This window comes from Nycticebus coucang, chromosome 17 (assembly GCF_027406575.1).
Source record: "Nycticebus coucang isolate mNycCou1 chromosome 17, mNycCou1.pri, whole genome shotgun sequence".
In the NCBI taxonomy this organism is placed as follows: Eukaryota; Metazoa; Chordata; class Mammalia; order Primates; family Lorisidae; genus Nycticebus; species Nycticebus coucang.
In genome coordinates this window covers 85,605,848-85,626,960 of record NC_069796.1, presented here as the reverse complement: position 1 = coordinate 85,626,960, position 21,113 = coordinate 85,605,848, and the positions used below count along the sequence as shown (strand labels likewise).

Genomic DNA, 21,113 nt, shown 5'->3' with positions numbered 1-21,113 from the left:
CCTCCCAACCTCATTTCTTTCCATTTTCCTCACTTTGGCTGCTTCATTTACACACCTTGTAAACCAAAAGCCACTTCCCAGACCTTGCTGCCTGAGAGATGCTGATATCCTGCTAACCGTCCTGTTAACTCCCTTGAGAGCTTTGACTGTCAGTAACCAAAGTGCAACTATCTACAGAGAAGATTACCTGTACACACAGTAGAAAAACAAAAACGAAATACTTGGAAAAGCTGTACCTGCAACTGATATTCAAGTACCGGCACTTCCTCCCCCTCTGTCGGGCCGAACTGACAGCGAGTGGCTGAGAAACGAAGAGCTATGGACACGGCCAACTGCAAGTTAACGACGGACATGCCCGTAATGCAGACTCGGCCAAAAGACAAGCCTCCCAGCGACGCTCCGAAGCGCTGTCTGACGTCCTGGGAGGGAAAGCAGACAATGAGCAGGAGCCGGAGCGCGGCCGCCTCAGCCGGAGCAGCGCCGCAGTGAAGGTGCACGCTCTTGCTCGTTTCATGACGCCTTGGGTCCACCAGTCCAGGCCCTGCCCCCAGGGCACCCCCGACACAGGACTGACAGCAGGAAGGACCTGTAAGGGGCAGAAGCAGGTGACCAGTGCGCTGGGGATGGGATGGGGACGCCCCGAGGAAGGGACATGCTACCACCTGGAGAAGGGTCACCCTAAGAAGAGAGCACAGCACCCTGCATGTGTTTCCCCCGTGGAGAAACATGTACTCTTCCCTTCAAGGACTTTATTTCTATGCTAATTTTTAACTGTTTACTAGTACTTCCTATTTTAAAGGCCCTGCCTTTAACCCTGGTGAGGACACTTGGCCTGCACTGCCAGAGGGCAGGGCGAATGTCACTGGACTGTGACCCCATGTTCAGCTCCAAGATTTTTGTCAATAAAGTGTGTCTCCTGGCCAGGTGCAGTGGCTCATGCCTATAATTCCAGCACTTTGAGAAGCCAAGGTGGGAGGATCCCGTAAAGACAGGAATTTGAGACCAGTCTGGGCAACACAGCAAAAACCGTACCTCTATATAGAATGAGAAAATGAATGAGCCATGGTGGTGTGTGCCTGTGGGCTCAGTTACTCAGGAGGCTCAGGCAGGAAGCTCTCTTGAGCCCTGAAGTATGGGACTGCAGTGAGGCTACGATGATGCCACTGCACTCCAGACTAGGCAACCGGAGAAGACCGTATCTCAAAAACAAAAGAAAATAAATAAAATGCATTCCTTTCACTCCAATGCTCCTTGAATTCCTCTGTCCCCATCCAAGGCAGCCATCCTAAGGGGATGAGTGGTGCCTTCACTGTTTGTGCTCCTATAAAGTGGGCAGTCCCTCCGCGCGCAGCTAGTCGGAACCCCTGTCTGACCACGGTCCGGCGGTGGTGCCGTGGGGACGCCTCACTCCCGGCGCACCCGGCATCTCACCCTCTCCACACCACTCTCTCTTGCTACCTCACCCAAGCTCATTTTTAATTTTTTTTTAATAATTTGCACCTTTCAAATCACTGCAGTATTTGTACAGCAATCTTCCAAAACTGTGTGCGCCTGAGAACATGTCTCACATTCTCACATAAGAGTGACAATTTTGTTTTAAAATGTTTGAAGTTATTTTCCTTCGACGGCGTCAAATCTGATTTCACTGTCTTCTCTCATCCAGCGCCGTGTTTGAGACACCTGAAGCTATGCTGATTTTTATTCCATTAGAGTCAGATTTAGAAGATTTCAGAACTTTCCCCTAAAATGCTTCAATTCTCTACTATTTACCTGGGTGTAGGGGCTTTTCCTTCCTTCCCCTCTTTGGAATCCCTCAGCTCCCTCCTATCAGAGATCTTCCTTTCTTTGAACACATTTCTCTCCCTCGTTCTTGTGACTTTGCCTCTTCATGGTCTTTAACCCTTCCTTGCTGTGTTCCAAAGGGTAATTTTCCGATCTCTAATTCGTTCTCCTACAGTACATCCCAGCTAGGACTTTATTTCTCTGTTCATTTTTAACTGTTTACTAGCACTTCCATGTTTTAAATGACTTGTTTCCTGTTGCTAACCTCGCCTCGTCTCCCCCACACCTACATCACTCTCATTTTAAATCCTCGCTCTCTGCTCCAGTTGGGGGGTGTGTGGTTGGTCCCGGGTGCCTTTCTGCAGGGTTCGTGCATGGTCAGCTAGGGTAGTCAGCTGGGACTTGGGCCACCTCTGCCCAGAACCATGGAATTGTCTCTCTTCTACTCTCAATGCTTTTAAGGTGGGGTGTGAGTTCTGGACACCAGAGAGCTCTGCTTATCACTCCCTTGAGGACAGTTTGCCAGGAGATCCTTCCCCTTTGAGCCCTCAGAGGCAGCACTGGAAGAGGACCTGGGGGAAGGGAAGGGAAGGGATGCCCCAGGGCAGCAGGTCAGCCAGCATCACTGTCAGGCCCTGACTCCCCCCGACACCAGCAAAGGTGCTGTGCCAACCCAAAGGTCCCCTTCCTAGTTGGGGCCCAGGACCCAAACCAAGAGAGGGTCTCCTGCCAAGCCAGCCATGGAAGGGTATCCTCCAGGTGAGGGAGGTGCTTGGGAAGCAAAGCACCCGTACCTTGAAGGGGCTGAGGTAGGTACCATCAGGGGTGACGTCTCCGGTGCGGTTCAGGAGGTTCTGGCGAGGAATTCGCACCTGATGGAACATGGCAAATCTGCGGGGAGAAGGGCAGGCTTCCGTGACGTGGGGTCCAACCTGGGCTGTTCTTTTCTCCCCCAAGGGCAGCTTCAAAGGCGACATAATCCCCAAGGAAAAGAAAACCAGAGAGCCGCAGGGAACAGGGAAGTCCAACAGACTTTCTATGCTAAAGGGCAGGCTACAAAATAGAGTGTGGTGTGGGGGCTTCCAGGCGACACAAGGTTGGCCATACTCTGACAAGCATCGAAGCCACGTCCTCATTCCCATGTTCCTCAGGGAAGGCTGCCCTGAGGGTGTGCAGGAGGGAAGGCCTGGGCAGGCTGAGTGTGGATTTGCACCAGAAAAGAGGGAATTACAATTTTAAAGACTGGAATCTCTGATTCTTAAACCAGGACTGCAGCACCACGTGGCAACCCCAGCCAACTGAGGCCTAACACTCTCAAGTCAAACTAAAAAACTGTGTCCTGGTATTAGCACTCAGAAAGCAAGCAAATTCATTTCTTTTGTACAGCCAAGGACAGGATCACATACACATCATTACGGATCATGACGTACTAATAATCTAAGATTTTTTTTATGGTTGTTGGTTAAAGAAAATCTATTTCATAATACTCTAGGGAACAATCTATGCAAACATATGGATATTACATAAACTGTGCATAAAAGAACCCCCAAACAAATGTGAAAACATCAACAGTTCCTATAGCAACTCACCAATTACTAAGATCACCTGCCATGTCTCCAGGAATATTCTTTTACTAAACCACAGACAACACTGTATGCAAAGAACCACAGTACACACGGGGTCGGGGTGGGGGGAAACTGCTGCAGGAAAGGAGAGCGAGCCTTCCCCAGCTGCCTCTCCCTAACTCCAGCTCCTGGGTCTCCACTGGGGTCACCTCCAGCCACATCCAGGCTGTCCGTTTCCTCCCCCTTCCACTCCACGTATCTGCCTTCTGTACCCCGAATCAGTCCCTTTCTCCTCCTGTCTGCTTCACTGCAACAACCTCCTCACTGGCTCTTTCCAGACACCACCCCATCAGCCTGCCCTCCACTCGGAGCAGAGACTATTCCAAGCCACCAATGGAAGGCTTCCCTTTGCTTGAGACTGATCACCCACTTTCTTAACCCATAGAACAATGAGTGAAACTCCCTCCCTGAGCTTGGCTGCCCTTCCCACGGTGCCACCGCCTGCAGCCATAGTTTGGTCCCCTCTGACTGTGATGCCTCAACCCAGCAGGGCTTTCTCCTGACCTCCAGGCACACCCTGCACATCACTGTCAATCCCCAGGCAGCCTTAGAGCACAGTTTGCTGCCTCCCCAGGAGCCGTCATGATTCTCCACCCTACCCTGTGACGGGTACATGGTGGACCCCAGGGGTGGCCTCATTCTGTGGTAGCCTGTGACTGTCATTGTCCTTGATGGGCCTTGTTAGCAGGTTCCTGGGCTTATTCACCTTCTCACAACATCATCTGAAGTGCTGAAGCCATCACATGACCCTGGGGACAGAACCTGCCAGCACACCTAGGAAAGAGCAGGAACCTGGGGCTGGGGAGTCCTCTCCCACATTCCTTACAGAACACTGAGGACATCGGGCAAAGGGGTGTTCCAGGCCAGGCTAGCAGGCCTCTGCGGCTGCCCCTGCACAAAGCAAGTCCCGTGGAGATTCGCTCCTCACAGGCCCCCCAGCTCTGGTGCCCAAGCCAGCCTGCTGGGATGTGCTGCTGCCTCAGGTATCTGAGCAGGTGGCAGCCTTGGAAACACCACAGTGACAGACTGTGGACTCTGCATACCCACTTTTTAAGAAAGCCTGGCCTCGGTGCCAAGGCTTTCTTAAAAAGCCAGCCTGTTACGTGGAAACTGAGGAATGCTTTTTCAAGTGTGATTCTGTAACAGAAAGTGCCCTTTTTAAGGAGTGGAAACTCTTCACCATTCTTGCCACACAGAAATGAAACAAATCTGAGTATATTTATACTTGCACAAGTATTCCCTTGAGTTTAACTGAGAGCAAAATTCCACATACCCTCCTTCGATCACTTTGATCACAAAAGCAGCTCTAGAAACAGTCAGACGTAGCCAACGGGTGGGCCAACCTGCATGTCAGAATTCAGTGTCCCCAGCAGGCAGCGGAGACATGTGTGGGGCATCAGGCGTGTTTGTCACAGGGCATGTACGTGTCATGGGGCCTGTGAGATGGAGCAGCTGTGTGTGTGTGGGGAGCACGTGTGTGTCACTGGGTGTGTGTATGTGTGTTGTACGAGAGGGTCGTAAATGAAAATAAAATCTAAATGCTTTGCCCCAGCAGCTGGCTGACTGGACCCCCTCTTGGCCAAGGGGATCCCCTAAACTAAGTTGCTAGCCACGAGAAAGGAAATCAGATGTGCCTCCTCGTGCCCCCTCCCCTTCTAAGAGACGTCCTCCGTGACTCATTACCAGGCCTAAGGCTATGTAAGACATAGCTGCTGGTCCTCAACATACACAACAAACCACCGTGTCTGGACATATGTCTGTAATTGGTCTCTGATTAACAGACTCTTAACTCAGCAATCCTTTTCACTGACTCTTGCTCTATTAGACAAAGCCTAACTCTTTTAGCCAATTGTCAACTGAAGAATCTTTAAAACCACTTATAACCTGTAATCCCTGACTTTGAAACATCCCACCTTTTTGGGCCAAACCAATGCATGGCTTTCACGTGTTGATTGACAACTTTACCTCCTCTCTCCCTGAAATGCATAAAACTATGCGGTAACCCCACCCCAGCTCTGGGCCATGGTCCTCAAATTTGGCTCAGAATAAACCTCTTTATTTTACAGATTGACTTCTTATACATGTGGGGGGTTGGGCAACCTGATATGTGTGTGCCATAGGGTGCGTATGTGTGTATGTGGCACCAGGCACATGTGTGTCACAGAACACGGGTATGTTGCAGCACTGGGCAGGTGTGTGTGTGTGTGTGTGCGCGCGCGCACCAGGGGGCATGGATGTAGCACAGAAGGGCTGAGGGTGGTACTGAAGACCCACCGCCTGGAGCTCAAGGACTACAACCCTACTTGTGGGCCCTGAATGCACCTTCCTTGCTGGGCTTCCCACTCCAGGTTCCAGCAGTTTCCTTCCTCCCTGAGACCTCTCAGGGCCCCCAGCCCAGCTCCACTGGGCAGGCTATCCAGCTGAGCAGACTTCCAGCCACTTCAGAATGGGTCTCCAGGCTCATGGGCCCTGCCACACCTCAGAGCAGTTGCACAGAAAAGTACCTGTGGCCCAGTGTAAGGGTCTGGCTGAAAACATCACTTGAAAAGATCTTGGTTTTTCTGCATTTGGAGCTATTTCGCTAAAATTAATCGACACAATTTATGTTTGCTTCTGATTTCTAGGCAGTCATCCGACAAACTTGGGAATTCTTGTAAAGTGACAAAATCTAAACTACAAATTGTTGCCACTTTTCTCAAGGTGGATATCTTGACATTGATGACAAAAGCGAAAATCACTAAATTATGACAATGATCTTTAAGCTAGAGAGTGCAGGCAGCATTGAGCAGAGAACCCCCCTGGGGATCGGAGCCAGCTCTCAAACCACTGCCGTGCTCCGGCACCGCAGCGCCCCCTGCTGGCGCGCACACCCAGCCGGCCCTCGAAGAGCGGTTTCTGCGGAGGAGGGCAGAGCGCACACCTGCCTGGCCCCTGCCCCGGCAAGTCCCTAGGCCTATGAGGCTCAGGAGTTGAGTGAGGTTGCTTTCAACACTGGTTGTCTACTGCCACTGATGTGCAAAAGGGGCAGTGGAAAGGCTCTAGGGCAGCGGTCCCGTGGGCCACATGAGGCGGTGTGATTGTATTTGTTCCCGTTTTGTTTTTTTACTTCAAAATAAGATATGTGCAGTGTGCATAGGAATTTGTTCATAGTTTTTTTTAAAACTATAGTCCGGCCCTCCAACGGTCTGAGGGACAGTGAACTGGGCCCCTGTTTAAAAAGTTTAAGGACGCCTGCTCTAGGAGCACGGGGACTCTGGTGTGGTGCAGCAAAAACTGCTGCTTTAGGCTGTCGCCAACATGCCCCAAGGTGACTGGCATTCCGGGGTCTGAGAAGAGCCGCACTGCATCAATGTTTTGTGAGTGTTTTGATTGAATGCTCCTTGGAAGATCTTCCCAACAAGAATCCCAATAAGAGAGGAAGATATCCACATAGCTCAAGAAATCTGAGTTTCTTTTTTTCTTTCTTTTTTTTTTTTTTTGCAGTTTTTGGCCCGGGCTGGGTTTGAACCCACCACCTCCAGCATATGGGGCCAGTGCGCTACTCCTTTGAACCACAGGCGCCCCCTAGAGGAATTTGTGTTTCTTTAAGGGGAACCAAAGGCAGAGTTTTGCTGTTTTTGTGACGTTTCAAAATAATGTTAAATTCAAATTTGTTAAAGGGAATGAATAGAGAGCAGAGAACCTTCATCAAAACTGAAGTGACCCATGGCACATGACAATTTCCCGTCACCACACGCCCGAGGAGAATACACCTGCCGGGCCTTACGCGCACATATAGCAAGACAGTTCCTTCAGCCTATTCTTGCACAAGCTCCGTGCCTTTCACCCGGAGGCCAGAGCCATCTTTCTCAAACAGACCAAACTGTGTCACTCCCCGCACTGGGTGCTAGGGGACTTCCCCTAGCATTAAGGAGAGAGGGCCAGAAGAGTGAATCTCTGTGCATGCCACTGGGCACCATCCCTGACGAAGGCCTCCCACGTGCCCCCACAAAGTAATGACTTAAGGAGTTTCCAGCCCTAGCCTGGCTGGGCTTCCTCCTTCCTGACAGCTCTAATATTAATCAACAGGTTCCATGTATAAGCCAGAGAGAGAGAAGTTCAGGATTCTGAAAGACAGAAGTCAGTTAGGAGGGTTTTGTGCACATGTGTCTGGCTTTTAACAAGGTCCTTTTACTTCCAAGCTGACACTGCATAAAAATCAGTGGTTTGCTGCCCTCTTTGGTGCAGTCCTATTGTAAAGGGCCAAGCAGAGATTTGAGACACTGTTCCCTAGCACCCCAATGTCTCCCAAAGGACACAGGGAGAATTGTCTCCACGGTTGGGTCCCACTGAACTCTCTCTGGGGATGACCTGTCTCCTACTTTATGTCCAAGAGCCAGGTCAGGACAGCCAGGTGGTGCCACCCACAGGGAGGCCTTCTTGACTTGACAACAGCCTCATTATCAAGCAGCAAGTCCATAAACGTCCTGGAGACATAACATAACACCCCAGCCTCGCTTCCTCCTTAGTCAGAAATTAACTCGTGGGTGCAGAAGGGCCCAAACCCAGCAGGGTTGGGCTTCCTGTGTGCACAGGTAAGGGAGGCAGCGGCACAGCCAAGGGCCAGGACAACCCCGGAAGGGCCCAGCACAGGGACTGCCCTCACTGTGTCCACTCTACAGATTGGAAATAGGATAGAAAGTTAATCAAGATAACACAAAAAGCTAAAATCTCAATCTGCCTGATTCCAAAGCTCATGCTGTTAATGATCAGCTCTAAAATCCTTGCCAGGTGTCCCGGACCAGCTCTGCTGGGCAGGCCACTGAGCTGACTTCCTCCCCAGCCACTTCACGATGGGCCTGCCGCACGGGCCCTGCTGCACCTCAAGAGCAAATGCCCCTAAGTACCTGTGGCCCAGCATGCTCAGGTCCTGTGCCACAGAGCATGCTGCTATGGGGAGGAGTGGTGGTGGTGTCTGAGGTCCGATGAAACAAGTGAAGCCACAGAACTCTCTCCCCCCAAGTGCTGCACCCCAGAGGTCACCGGCAAAGGGGCAAGTGGAGGCAGCCACTGCAGACGCGGGTCCTTTGAGCTCAGTGTGGATGCATGGTGAGGCCGAGTCCTATTCTGGGACACTGACATGGTCCTTACACAGAGAATAAGGGAGAGGCTCCACCAGCTGCAGGCGGGGCCTGGGCCTGAGGTGAGAACAGGAGCTGCCCCTGCCAGGGCGAAGCAAGCTGACGAGGTGGAGCTCAGAGGTGAGTTATGGGTCCCACTGCAGTTGAGTCTAAGGGGCCAGGTAACAGCACTGCGATCGCTAGCTCGTGGCGCTCACAGGACTCTCAGCACCGAGCACTGCTGGTTACTCACCCGTTATCCAGACCATTCTGCCCCAGTTTCTCCCCTATGTCGCCGACCATCACCCCTGGCATGGGAAGAAGTGTCTTTGGGTCCCGAATCTGTGCAAAGCCACAGAAAGCAAATGGTGACTATTATGATCACATGAAAACCCAAATAAATGCATCCAAAGGCCCAAGGACTCACTATGGGTGGCTGTGGGTTAAACTGTGCCCTCCGCAAATGCTAAGTCATATTCCCAACCCTGAGATCTGGGAACAGGACCTTATTTGGAAATAGGGTCTTTGCAGATGTAATGAAGTTAAGGGTAGAGAGATGAGATCACCCTGGATTACCCAGGGGAACCTGAATCGCCTGACAAGTGTCCTGTGAGAGTCCGAAGAGAAGGCCGGGTGAGGGCAGAGGCAGCGAGTGAAGTGCTGTGGCCACAAACCCAGAGACTCCTGGGGCCACCAGGAGCTGAAGAGACAGGCAGCGTCCTCCCCTGGAGCCCGCAGAAGGAGCTCGGCCTGCAGATGCCTTGATTTCAACCTTCCAGGCTCCTGAACTGGGAGAACAAGTGTATATTGTTTGAAGCCCCCAAACTGTGATGCTTTAATGCAGCAGCCGAGAGAGACTGACAGACACAGTAGCTGGTTAGCAAGTCTCACGGGGAAGCCATCGGGAATTTCACATTCTATGTTTTAGATACAGGACTTTCTGCTGGAGTTTAACAAAATGACAAAATGGCTATCCATGTGTTTGCTGGAGGAGAAACGGCTGAGATTATTTTGCTAAATCTCCGCACCTCAAAATGAGTTTCCAATGAGTATACTTACCTCCAAATGACAGATCCAGCCAGCTGTGGCTGCTCACAAGGGAAGGGACAGGGAGCTTTGTGTTTGGACACCTTGGAAGCAAAGATTCCCAACTAGGGGAACTTCCACCTTGCGTGCTCCCACCAGGGCACGCTGGGCCATGTCTGGAGAGATTTTTGTTGTCCTAAATGAAGGCAGCTGCTAGCATCAGGTGGTAGAGGATGGGTACACAGTGGCAGACCCTTAAGGACATGGGACGCCCCTCCACTGAGCACCACCCAGCCCCATCACCATTAGTGCTCAAGTAGAGAAACTGGCTTTAAAGAAATATGGAATTTCTGCTAAAGTAGAACCACTTCATACCCACTAGGGTGGCTATTAAAAGAAAATAACAAGTGTTGGTAAGGATGTGAAGAAATTGGACACCTCACCCATTGCAAGTGGTAATGTAACATTAGCCACAATGGAAAACAGTAAAGGGGGAGCCTCAAAAAGCTGAACGTAGAATCGCCACGTGATCTAGCAATTCCACTTGGAATATCCAAAAGAACTGAAAAATGTGAAAAAAAAAAGAATATATTATTTTTTAAAGAATATATTCAGATACTTATTCACAGCATTCTCATAGCAGCCTTGTTCGCAATAGCCAATAGTTGAAAAAACCCAAATGTCTATCAGTGGACCGATGGACGGCTGGACTGTGGTCCGTCCATCTAAAGGACTATTATTCGGCCAAGCGAATGAAGTACTGACATGTGTCGCAGTCTGAAAACGCTGCGCTACGTGGAAGAAGTTGGGTACGAACGTCACATATTTTATGATTGCTTTTATATAAAGTGTCCACGATAGGCAAATCCAGAGAAACAGAAAGATGAGTGGCTGCTTGAGGGACAGGGAGTGGGTAGTGACTGCTTCAGGGCGGTTTTTCTACAGCAGAGATTTTCAATTGCTGTGCTGTGGCACACTGGCGTGCCATGAGAGGAACCCAGGTATGCTGCGAATATTTTTAAGGATTGTTCATTAAATTATTTTCAAAAGAAGCTCAAAGCACAGTAAATACATTCTTTCTTTTTCACATCAGCGTAATTTAAGTGTGCTGCAGAAGTTTAGTATAGGTTCAAGTGAGCCATGAGATACAAAGGGTTGAAAAACACTGCTCTAGAGAGATGAAAACGTCTCAGAATTAGAGGTGGTGGGCGTATAACACTGTGAATGCGTTAATCTCACAGAACTCTTCGCCACAAGATGGTTAATTGCATGCTCTATGAATTTCACCTCACTTTACAAAAAAAAAGCCATGGCTATTTTCTTCTGTCATGAGCACCCCTCCTGATCAGAAAAGTCTCATGGGATAAAAATGCCAGACTGAGGTGGCAGCGGTTGAGGGTACTTAATTCAATATCAAGTCGGCCCAGAGAGGAAGGCTCTGGACAAGCTTCTAGAAGCGCCAAGTCCCCACAGGGGAGGCAGGAAGTCCAAGCTGAGTCCTGGCCCAGCCATCAGTCCCACGAAACACCTCAGAGGCACACTGGGGTTCCCAGAACTCCTGTACTCCCCCTCAGACCTCCTGAATAGAAATCTTGGGAGGATGGGGCCAGGAAATCTAGATTCATAATAAGCATCAGAGGCTGCACCAATGCAGCCTCTCAGAGGACAAGGAGAGTCTCAACCAGAAGATCTGAGGCTCGTAGCTCCCACGGCCAGCAGTGTTGGGCAGGATCTCTCAACAATGGTGTTACTGATGCTTTGGGCTGGATAGTCCTTTCCTGGGGGTGGAGGGAAGGGCTGCCCTCTGCACTTAGAGTGTTCAGTGACATCCCTGGTCTCTAGTCACTGGATGTCAGGAGCATACCCCTGCCAATTTTAACAGAACTATCTCCAGACGTTGCCAAACGTTCCCTGGGGACCACACCCCAGTCCTACCTGCACAAGAAAGGGATGTAGGCCATGGCACTGGCCCCCGGGCATGTGCAGCTGGGCGAACACCACAGCGTGGGTAGCTGTCTTGCCCATATTTCCAACCCAAAACTTGGCAGCTTCGAAATCAGGGGAATGTATGATGAATTCCTGCATGAGGGAAAAAAATGCCGAAGTTATAGTTAGCAACTGAAACATATGTAGGATTCTTTCCTTTTTGATAAATTCAATTTTCTATGCTCATAATCCTTGAGGCAAGATACTAACTGATGCTACATTTTATTTCTTATGCAGCCCAGGTAGGAAATATTTTTTAAACAGAGCATATTCCTGTGTCTTATGACTGTAAAGAACAGCCTTTCTGTGGAAAATGATGACCAATGTTTCAAACAATAAAATAGACGCAAAAAATGTGGCCGAGACAGACTTAGGAGATGGCCGAGACAGACTTAGGAGATGAACGTGGGGAAGGGGGCGCCGGGCCTCGGGGCCAAACTCCTGCAACCTGCGTGAGCCGGGCCCCGCCTCCTGACGCAGGTAAAAATCAAGGTGACCCCAAGAAAATGGCTCCTCCCTCAAAGGAGGTAGAAGAAGGCAGTGAAGATGAGGAAATGTCTGAAGGTGAGGATGATTTCAGCAGTGAGGAAGAGGTTACCGTCCCTCAGAAGAAAGGCAAGAAGGCTACTGCACCCCAGCAAAGAAAGTGGTGGTTTCTCCAACTAAAAAGGTTGCAGTTGCCACACCTGCCAAGGAAGCAGCGGTCACCCCAGGCAAAAAGGCAGCAGCCCACAGGCCGAGAAGACGGTTACTCCAGCCAAAGCAGCAGCAACGCCTGGCGGAAAGGGAGGCACACCCGGCAAAGGGTTGGTAGCAACCCCTGGTAAGAAGGGAGCAGCCACTCCAGCCCAGGGGGCAAAGAACGCAAGAATGCCAAGAAGGAAGACAAGGATGATGATGAGGAGGACGAGGACGAAGATGAGGGGGAGGATGAAGATGGTGAGGAAGAGCCTGTCAAAGAAGCACTTGGAAAACGAAAGACAGAAATGATGAAACAGAAAGTGGAAGGAACAGAACCGACCACATCTTTCAGTCTGTTTCTTGGAAACCTGAATGCTAACAAATCTGGTCCCGAATTAAAAACGGGTATAAGTGATGTTTTTGCTAAAAACGATCTTGCTGTTGTGGATGTCAGAATTGGTATGACTAGAAAGTTTGGCTGTATGGATTTTGAATCTGCTGAAGACCTGGAAAAAGCCTTGGAGCTCACTGGTTTGAAAGTCTTTGGCAGTGAAATTAAACTAGAGAAACCAAAAGGGAAAGACGGTAAGAAAAGTGGGTCTGCCCACATGCAAATACGGCCACATCCGAGTCCCCGGCGGGATGACATCATCGGGCCAACCCCACCACATACGCCCTGTACAAACACAAGTGTATGTGACAGGGTTGGGGTCGTAATGTACCTCTCCGGACCAGTCACACGTAGAGAGCAGCTGCTGTGTAGAGAGCAGCTGCTGTGTTGAAAGCAGCAGTATTGGAGCAAACCATCCAATGACAATGGATCGTGTAGAAAGGAATGTTAAGAAAAGAAAATAGAGTGAGGATTTCTTACAGTGTGGTTTTACCTCAATAATTACAGCAGGAATTGAGAATCCACAATGTGTTATTTGTTGCGAAGTTCTATCAGCCGAATCTATGAAACTGAATAAACTAAAACACCATTTTGATAGCAAGCATCCGAACTTTGCCAACCAACGATAGCCAAGCCGAAAAAACAGTCAAGGACTCTATTCCTTTCACAGTAGTGCCAAAGAAGATGAAATATTTGGGAGTTTATCTAACAAAGGACGTGAAAGATCTCTATAAAGAGAACTATGAAACTCTAACAAAAGAAATAGCTGAAGATGTTAACGAATGGAAAAACATACCATGCTCATGGCTGGTAAGAATCAAAACTGTTAAAATGTCTATACTACCCAAAGCAATATACAATTTTAATACAATTCCTATCAAAGCTCCATTGTCATATTTTAAAGATCTTGAAAAAATAATACTTTGTTTTATATGGAATCAGAAAAAACCTCGAATAGCCAAAACATTACTCAGAAATAAAAACAAAGCAGGAGAAATCACGCTACCAGACCTGAGACAGTACTATAAATCCATAGTGATCAAAACAGCATGGTACTGGCACAAAAACAGAGAAGTAGATGTCTGGAACAGAATAGAGAACCAAGAGATGAATCCAGCTACTTACCGTTATTTGATCTTTGACAAGCCAATTAAAAACATTCAGTGGGGAAAAGATTCTCTATTTAACAAATGGTGCTGGGTGAACTGGCTGGCAACCTGTAGAAGACTGAAACTGGACCCACACCTTTCACCATTAACTAAGATAGACTCTCACTGGATCAAAGATTTAAACTTAAGACATGAAACTATAAAGATACTTGAAGAAAGTGCAGGGAAAACTCTTGAAGGAATCTGCCTGGGTGAATATTTTACCAGGAGGACTTCCCAGGCAATTGAAGCAGTATCAAAAATACATTACTGGGAACTGATCAAACTAAAAAGCTTCTGCACAGCCAAGAATATAGTAAAGCAAGCAGACAGCCCTCAGAATGGGAGAAAATATTTGCAGGTTATACCTCTGATAAAGGTTTAATAACCAGAATCCACAGAAAACTCAAATGTATTAGCAAGAAAAGAACAAGTGATCCCATCTCAGGGTGGGCAAAGGACTTGAAGAGAAACTTCTCTAAAGAAGACAGACACACGATCTACAGACACGTGCAAAAAAGCTCATCATCCTTAATCATCAGAGAAATGCAAATCGAAACTACTTTGAGATATCACCTAACCCCAGTAAGAGTAGCCCACATAACAAAATCCCAAAACCAGAGATGTTGGCGTGGATGTGGAGAAAAGGGCACACTTCTACACTGCTGGTGGGAATGCACACTAATACGTTCCTTCTGGAAGGATGTTTTGAGAATACTTAGAGACCTAAAAATAGACCTGCCATTCGATCCTATAATTCCTTTACTAGGTTTATACCCAGAAGACCAAAAATCACAACATAACAAAGACATCTGTACCAGAATGTTTATTGCAGCCCAATTCATAATTACTAAGTCATGGAAGAAGCTCAAGTGCCCATTGACCCACAAATGGACTAGCAAATTGTGGTACATGTATACCATGGAATATTATGCAGCCTTAAAGAAAGATGGAGGCTTTACCTCTTTCATGTTTACATGGATGGAGCTGGAACATATTCTTCTTAGCAAAGTATCTCAAGAATGGAAGAAAAAGTATCCAATGTACTTAGCCCTACTATGAAGCTAATTTATAGCTTTCACATGAAGGCTATAACCCAACTATAGCACAAGACTATAGGGAAAGGGCCAAGGAAGGGGAAGGGAGAGGGGAGGTTTTGGTGGAGGGAGGGTAATGGGTGGGGCCACACCTACGGTGCATCTTAGAATGGGTACAGGCGAAACTTACTAAATGCAGAATACAAATGTCTACATACAATAACTAAGAAAATGCCATGAAGGCTACGTTGAACAGTTTGATGAGAATATTTCAGATTGTATATGAAACCAGCACATTGTACCCCTTGACTGCACAAATGTACACAGCTATGATTTAACAATAAAAAAAAATAGACGCAAAATATTTTGTAGGCCCCCAGGTAGTAATCAGAGGCCATGGCTGACCACACTCTTTAAGCAAATTCCTCTGCCCTGCTCAACAACCTGCCAAGCTGTCATCTACCAACTTCTTACTCAGGACACACTATTGTTTTTTCCATCTGGCTAGCCCAACTATATGCTCCATGATTGAGGGCGATACCCCTGGCAAAAAGTGACACTCAGAAAGTCAGAAGAAATGAGGGAACTCATGAAGAAGCAGTTGTGGTCTCACAGTGCTCAGTGTTTGGCTAGAAGGGGCGAGGATAGGTACCCCAGGACACAGTGAGTGTTCAGAGAGAGGAGAGCAGGTGGGAATTGGGGCGACTGGAGCTGCCCAGGGCAAACACCAGGATGCCCATGAGTAAGGCGATGGGGAAGCCACGGAGTCCCGGAACGCAGGGCTGCCTGGTGCAAGCAGGATTGGCACAGCTGTCCTGGGGGGAGACAGCTGACTGCCAGGCCCCTGGCTGTGCTCAGCCATTCACTGCCAGGGGAAGTTCTGGGGTACTTCCCTCAGGGTGGGGAGCTGGAGGGGTGTCTTTTTGTAATCCAGCAGTAAGCTGGGGCTGGCTGGGGTTGGGGCTGCCCGCTGCACCTTCTGTTCTCCCAGGGAACACCAGCTTGTCACCTTCCAGGGTGGGTGGGGGTGCCCCTGCATCAGCCAGCCCTCCCCGCCCACTCTTTAGCACAGCAGCTCTGATGCTCCATCAGTTCCTGTCCCCTGCAGGTGCACAGGCGTGCAGGTGCAGAGCGCCTCCCATAGGGCCTCTGCAAGATCCACAGCATCCTTCACTCTCCCAGCCTGTCCCCTGCACCTGTCACTCTAGCCTACCCTTCGGAGGGTCTCCATGGCACCTGGATCGTGCCCTCCAGTCTGCAACTTCACGGCGGCAGAGACCTGCCTGCTGCGCTGATGCATCCTGCCCTGTCTCGGAAAGCCACATCTAGCACACAGCAAATGTCTGTCGTCTAGGTCAATGGGTCTCAACCTTCCTAATGCTGTGACCCTTTAATACAGTTCCTCATGTTGTGGTGACCCCCAACCATAAAATTTTCATTGCTACTTCATACCTGTAATTTTGCTACTGTTACGAATCGTAATATAAATATCTGACATGCAGGATGTATTTTCATTGTTACAAAGGGGTCGCGACCCACAGGTTGAGAACCGCAGCTCTAGATGAAGGCACAGCCGCAGCCCTGGGCCAGGCTCCTGGGCATCTCATCTTGATGGACCTGATCTCACCCTCCAATCTTCACTTTCAGCCCACCCAGAGGAAGTAGGCAGAGAAATGCTCCTCAGATGTCAGGCCATGCCCACCAACGTCCTTCGTCCCCACCCCCAGCACTGCAGGGTCATGGAACAGAGGGCAGCAAAGGGGAAGGGGCTGGGGGTCGGAGATGTGGGTTCAGATAAAGATGCCACATGACTTAAAAAAGAAATAAAAACCTGAGAGGGTCTTTGTGTCCAGCTTTTCCTCAGCCCCACCCTGACGTGCAAGCTCCTCAGCTCCACTCGGGAGACCCCACCACGGATGGCAGCCTGTGTCATACTGCACAGGGATCAGCTCTCACTGTCCCCGGCCCTGGCGGGGAGCTCCACACAGGTCTACTCCTGGGTTCCTCTGTGCAGCATCAGGGCACAGAGCTCCCACTCGCCCGCGTGTTGAGTGAATGAATGATGATGATGAAACACGTGGCACAGCTTTACTTCCTGCTGCCAAGCACTCTTCCAACCACCTCTACCCATGGGGAGACAGATAAGAGGTTCCACAAACACAGGCAGGGGGACACAGCCCTCAGAGACAAGTGGAGGCTCAGGAGACTGGGGGGGCGAGAGGAATAGGGTATGCAGAGGGAAGAGGAGACAGGCCCTTCTCATCCGCTCCCCTGCCCCAGGCCCTGCCATAGCACTAGGCAGCCCCAAGAACAAGGCCAGCTCATGTGTCCCTCCCTGCAGACAGCAGCACCAGCATGAACGGTGCTCAAAGGACGTATCAGGCAGCAGCCACAGTGCAGATGCCACAGAGAAGTCGTCAAGATGGCCAGGACCCGAGAAGCCAGACCGCGGCCACTGCCCAGGCAGACGAGCAGCTGCAGAGGGAGGGTTGGGCACCATCCCACACTGCTCACGGCACAGAGCACGGGCAGTTGGAACTGCTGTCTAACCCAACACCTTGCAGACCTCCTCCTTGTGCTCCCCCATAAACGTCACAGTGGCCATAGTTTTGCCTCTCAACGTGGTAACTCCTGAGTGCCTGCCATCCACTGTGATGACTCTCAGTGTGTTTTATAAGCACAGGCTTCTTGGTTTAATTTTTTTTTTTCATTCATGGCAATTTCATTTGCACTCATGACATTGCATATCTCTAAACCCAGAGACAACGGGAAGGGAACACCCACCTTGGTGGCAGGATCGTAGTGAGCAGTTGTTCGGATGGCCTTGGTGTTGCTCCCATGACTTATTTCCGTCAGGGCAAAACATCCAAAAATCTAAATAGTTGAGGCACAGAACAATTTAAGCAAGCAAAGCTTTCTGTGTCGTTACTAGAGGGACCCTACCACCATCTTCTTTCCTTTAAGACTGAAGTATGGATCAAAACCCCAAATCTCCCTTTACTATTTACCCAACTAGTGATGTGACCGGGTCACTCTGTCATGCTGCCCCACACGTACCCAGGCAGAGAGGACGGTGGGCTAAACCAAGTTGGCAGTGGCCTCTCCAAGTCAGCACAGTGGCAAGAACTGCCCCAGTCAGAAGAAAGTGGAAGGCTTCGGAGTATATTCCCAGTGCCAGGAGTTGAGGCACCATGTTTGGTGAAGAATCATATTAGCAATTTGATGAGAAACCTTGGACCACCATAAGCAAGAAAAGTACGACCCCAGGGAACCCTCGATTGCTATCTTCCCTTTTCACAAATCTTTACACAGAACAGCTAAGAGAACTGGGCTCACAGTTCACCATGACCCTGAACTTACCTCCATGTTCAAGACCTTTTGAATGTATTTGAAATGTCTTTCAGAACCAGAGTTGTAAATTGCTGATCCAAAAACCTGAAAATATAACACCATCGTGTAAATATAAATGGATAGCAGTTAAGAAGAACCCTGCTATTCTGGAAGTTCACAATTGACAGTGAGCTTAACACACACCACCCCCACTGCCCTGGGCCCATCTCAGGTCTCCCCCAACCCAGTCGGTCTCCACCAACTCATCCTTTCACTGCAGAGAAGAATGAAGCTCCCAGAGGTCAGAACAGCACTGACATCCAAGATCCAGGGTTTCCCTAAACTCGGCTGCTCTGGGGCCCTGAGTTCATATTATTGGTAAGACCTGAGAACGGCAGGGAGACATGAAGTTGGGGGCGGGGGAGATAAGGGAGAGAATGAGGGGGTAGGGAGCAGACAGAAACCACCACACATTGCGGGCAGGATGGAGGCAATGCTGGGAAGGAAGAAAAGCACAAGTCCTTTTGTCTTTTTTTGTATAAAGCAAAAAAATAAAGTTCTGAAGCTCTTCCTCTTCTTATAGGACTTGAAGCTTCACAACACTATGTCTTATTCAAGGACTTATGTGTGAAAATCTGCAAATACAGTTGAAAAAAATGGAGCTTCTCTGACACCTCCCCCACCCTCCTCTGCCGCATGCGCACCAGGATGTGGAGGAGGTATTTGGCAGCCAGGGACCAGTCGTACATCCCCAGGCAGTGAACCAATGTCAACACTTTCAGAGGGCTCCGAAACACGTCTTCCACACTGAGGAAGTCATACTCAAAGACCCGTCTACACCTCAGGAAGTTCAGCTCTCGGTACTTCTCCAAGGACAGATGGGCTTCCCGGGAGTGGGCAAAGAGAGGGTCACTCTCCAAAGCTGAGAAGATGGTTTTCTGAAAACACAGGAGAGAGGGATAGGGTATTTGGGGACAAAAGCTGGAATCTCAATACCTCCTTACTTATGTGGTTTTTCTCAAGGCCACTGGGGGACACGGTCTGACCCAGAGACACTTGCTGAAACACAGGGGCCTGATGCTCAGGCATGGTACACAATCTGTGCCATCTCCATATTCCTTATCATTCCCGAGGCCCATCCTGGCGTGCAGAGGAGAAAGGCCAGCCTCACCCCACTGAGAAGTGGCTTTAAGGGCCATAAATCCAATTTTGCCAGTGAGCTGAGTCACTTGCTAGATTCACTGGGGAGCAACAAGACAAGCACTGCACAGCCACACACAGTCACCTTAAAGTGGAGTATGTCCTCGCCTTCCCAGAACAGCGCCAGCTCCTTCCAGCTGAAAGATGCCCTCGCTCGGTAGGCATGGAGGGGTCCTCTGGGCAAATCGGGGAGCCGAGCATCAGGGCTTCCCTCCACGGTGGGCGTCATTGTGTTGCCACCTGCACAAGACACACAGCCCGAGTCAACGCGTTCCCTTCCACGGATCTGTGCCAGCTGCACAAGACGCACAGACCGAGTCAACAAATTCCCTTCCACAGATCTGTGCCACCTGCACAAGATACACAGCCCGAGTCAACGAGTTACCTTCCACTCGATGTGTCTCTCCCAGAAACGAGCTGCCCACTTTCGAGAGAGGCATTTTGCTGAAAGTTTGGGCAAAAAACTTCAGCATGTATTATACATGGCAAAATACAGTAAAATCATCAATCTCATTAAAGTACATGTGCTTAACTCTTAACGGTTTGCACGGCTCTATAAGGAGATGGACACAGAGCACACGTCTTCTCTTACACACAGAAGTGAGGTGGCTTTCTAAAAGTAGATCACTGGCCAAAGTTTCTGAGTTGCTCCAGAGATTTCTTTCAGAAAAATAGTCACCACTGGCAACACATTTCAGTGACACAGAATGAGGTGCAAAACTTGCTTACTTATGTGACATATTCAACCTGCTCAGTGAAACTCAATCTGTCACTTCAGGGGAGAACTGTGTTCAAGTCAGCAGATATAGTGGCTGCATTCAAGGTCAAACTGGAATTATGGGATTTTTGACATGTTTCAAACATTAGCAGAGATGATGAAAGAGACTGATCCAGGGCCATCTTTCTCCCAGCTGGTGCATGATCACCTCTCTCAGCTTTCAAAAGAGCTTGAACATTACTTCCCAAACATGAAAGACCCCTGAACTGGGGAGGATTGGATGCCTGACCCATTTGTGAATAAGCCAGGTAAATTGACTTCATCCGTGTTAAAAGAGGATCAATTGCTGGAAAGCGCAAATGACAATGACCTTAAAAGTATATTTCAGTCAAATCTCTATACTTTCTGTATTAAAATAAAGTCAAGGTGGAATATCTCGAGAATGCCACAAAAACACAGAGAAGCCTCTTCCATTTCCAACATCCCATCTTTGTGAAGCAGGGTTTTCTTGCAAAGACAGCCACCAAAATGAAGATACGGAGTATACTGGTCATGGGCAATACACTTTGGGGGTCACCGTCTCCCATCACCCCCAGATGAGACCACCTAGTTTCAGGAAAACAAACTCAGGGCCAAACTCGGTGAGACCTTCACTGATTCTGCATTATGGTGAACTGGACAATTATTTCATTATATACAGAGTATAATAATAATTGAAATAAAGTGCACTCTAAACAAAACACACTTGAATTATCTCAAAACCATATACCCCTCTCCCAGTCTGTAGAAAAAAATGTCTTCCACAAAACCAGTCTCTGGTTGGGGGACCACTGTCCTAGCATACTCTCACCCTTAGCCACTCTCTCTGCATCACTGCATACATTTAAATTGTCCTTGATGCATGGAGAGCTCTCAAATCCATACCTCCAGCTCACGTGCTCACACTGAATGTTCAATACTGAATTCAATGTCTCCCCTAATAGCTGCTAATTCACACTGCTAGTGGCCTAAGGATAACTCGAGCTGTAAACCTGAGTGTCACCCTAGAATTCTTCTCTCCTTCATGCCCTAATTATCAAGACCCCCTATT

General features: G+C 49.0%; 1 protein-coding gene across 9 annotated transcripts in view; it reads right to left on the bottom strand.

Annotated features, from left to right (window-relative positions):
- The window catches only part of ACOX3 (acyl-CoA oxidase 3, pristanoyl), a 47,505-nt gene that overhangs the window by 25,204 nt on the left and 1,188 nt on the right, over window positions 1-21,113 (bottom strand). For all 9 annotated transcript variants that reach the window (XR_008375210.1, XM_053566563.1, XM_053566562.1 and 6 more), the window contains exons 2-9: window positions 19,391-19,545; window positions 18,810-19,043; window positions 18,136-18,210; window positions 17,560-17,649; window positions 11,468-11,611; window positions 8,760-8,848; window positions 2,577-2,673; window positions 237-419 (exon numbers count right to left, since the gene is read on the bottom strand). Coding sequence is in view for 8 of the 9 variants with exons in the window: in XM_053566563.1 (XP_053422538.1) it covers window positions 237-419; window positions 2,577-2,673; window positions 8,760-8,848; window positions 11,468-11,611; window positions 17,560-17,649; window positions 18,136-18,210; window positions 18,810-19,043; window positions 19,391-19,534 (1,056 nt within the window). In the remaining variant the exon portion in view is untranslated. The remainder of the gene's footprint in view (window positions 1-236; window positions 420-2,576; window positions 2,674-8,759; window positions 8,849-11,467; window positions 11,612-17,559; window positions 17,650-18,135; window positions 18,211-18,809; window positions 19,044-19,390; window positions 19,546-21,113) is intronic.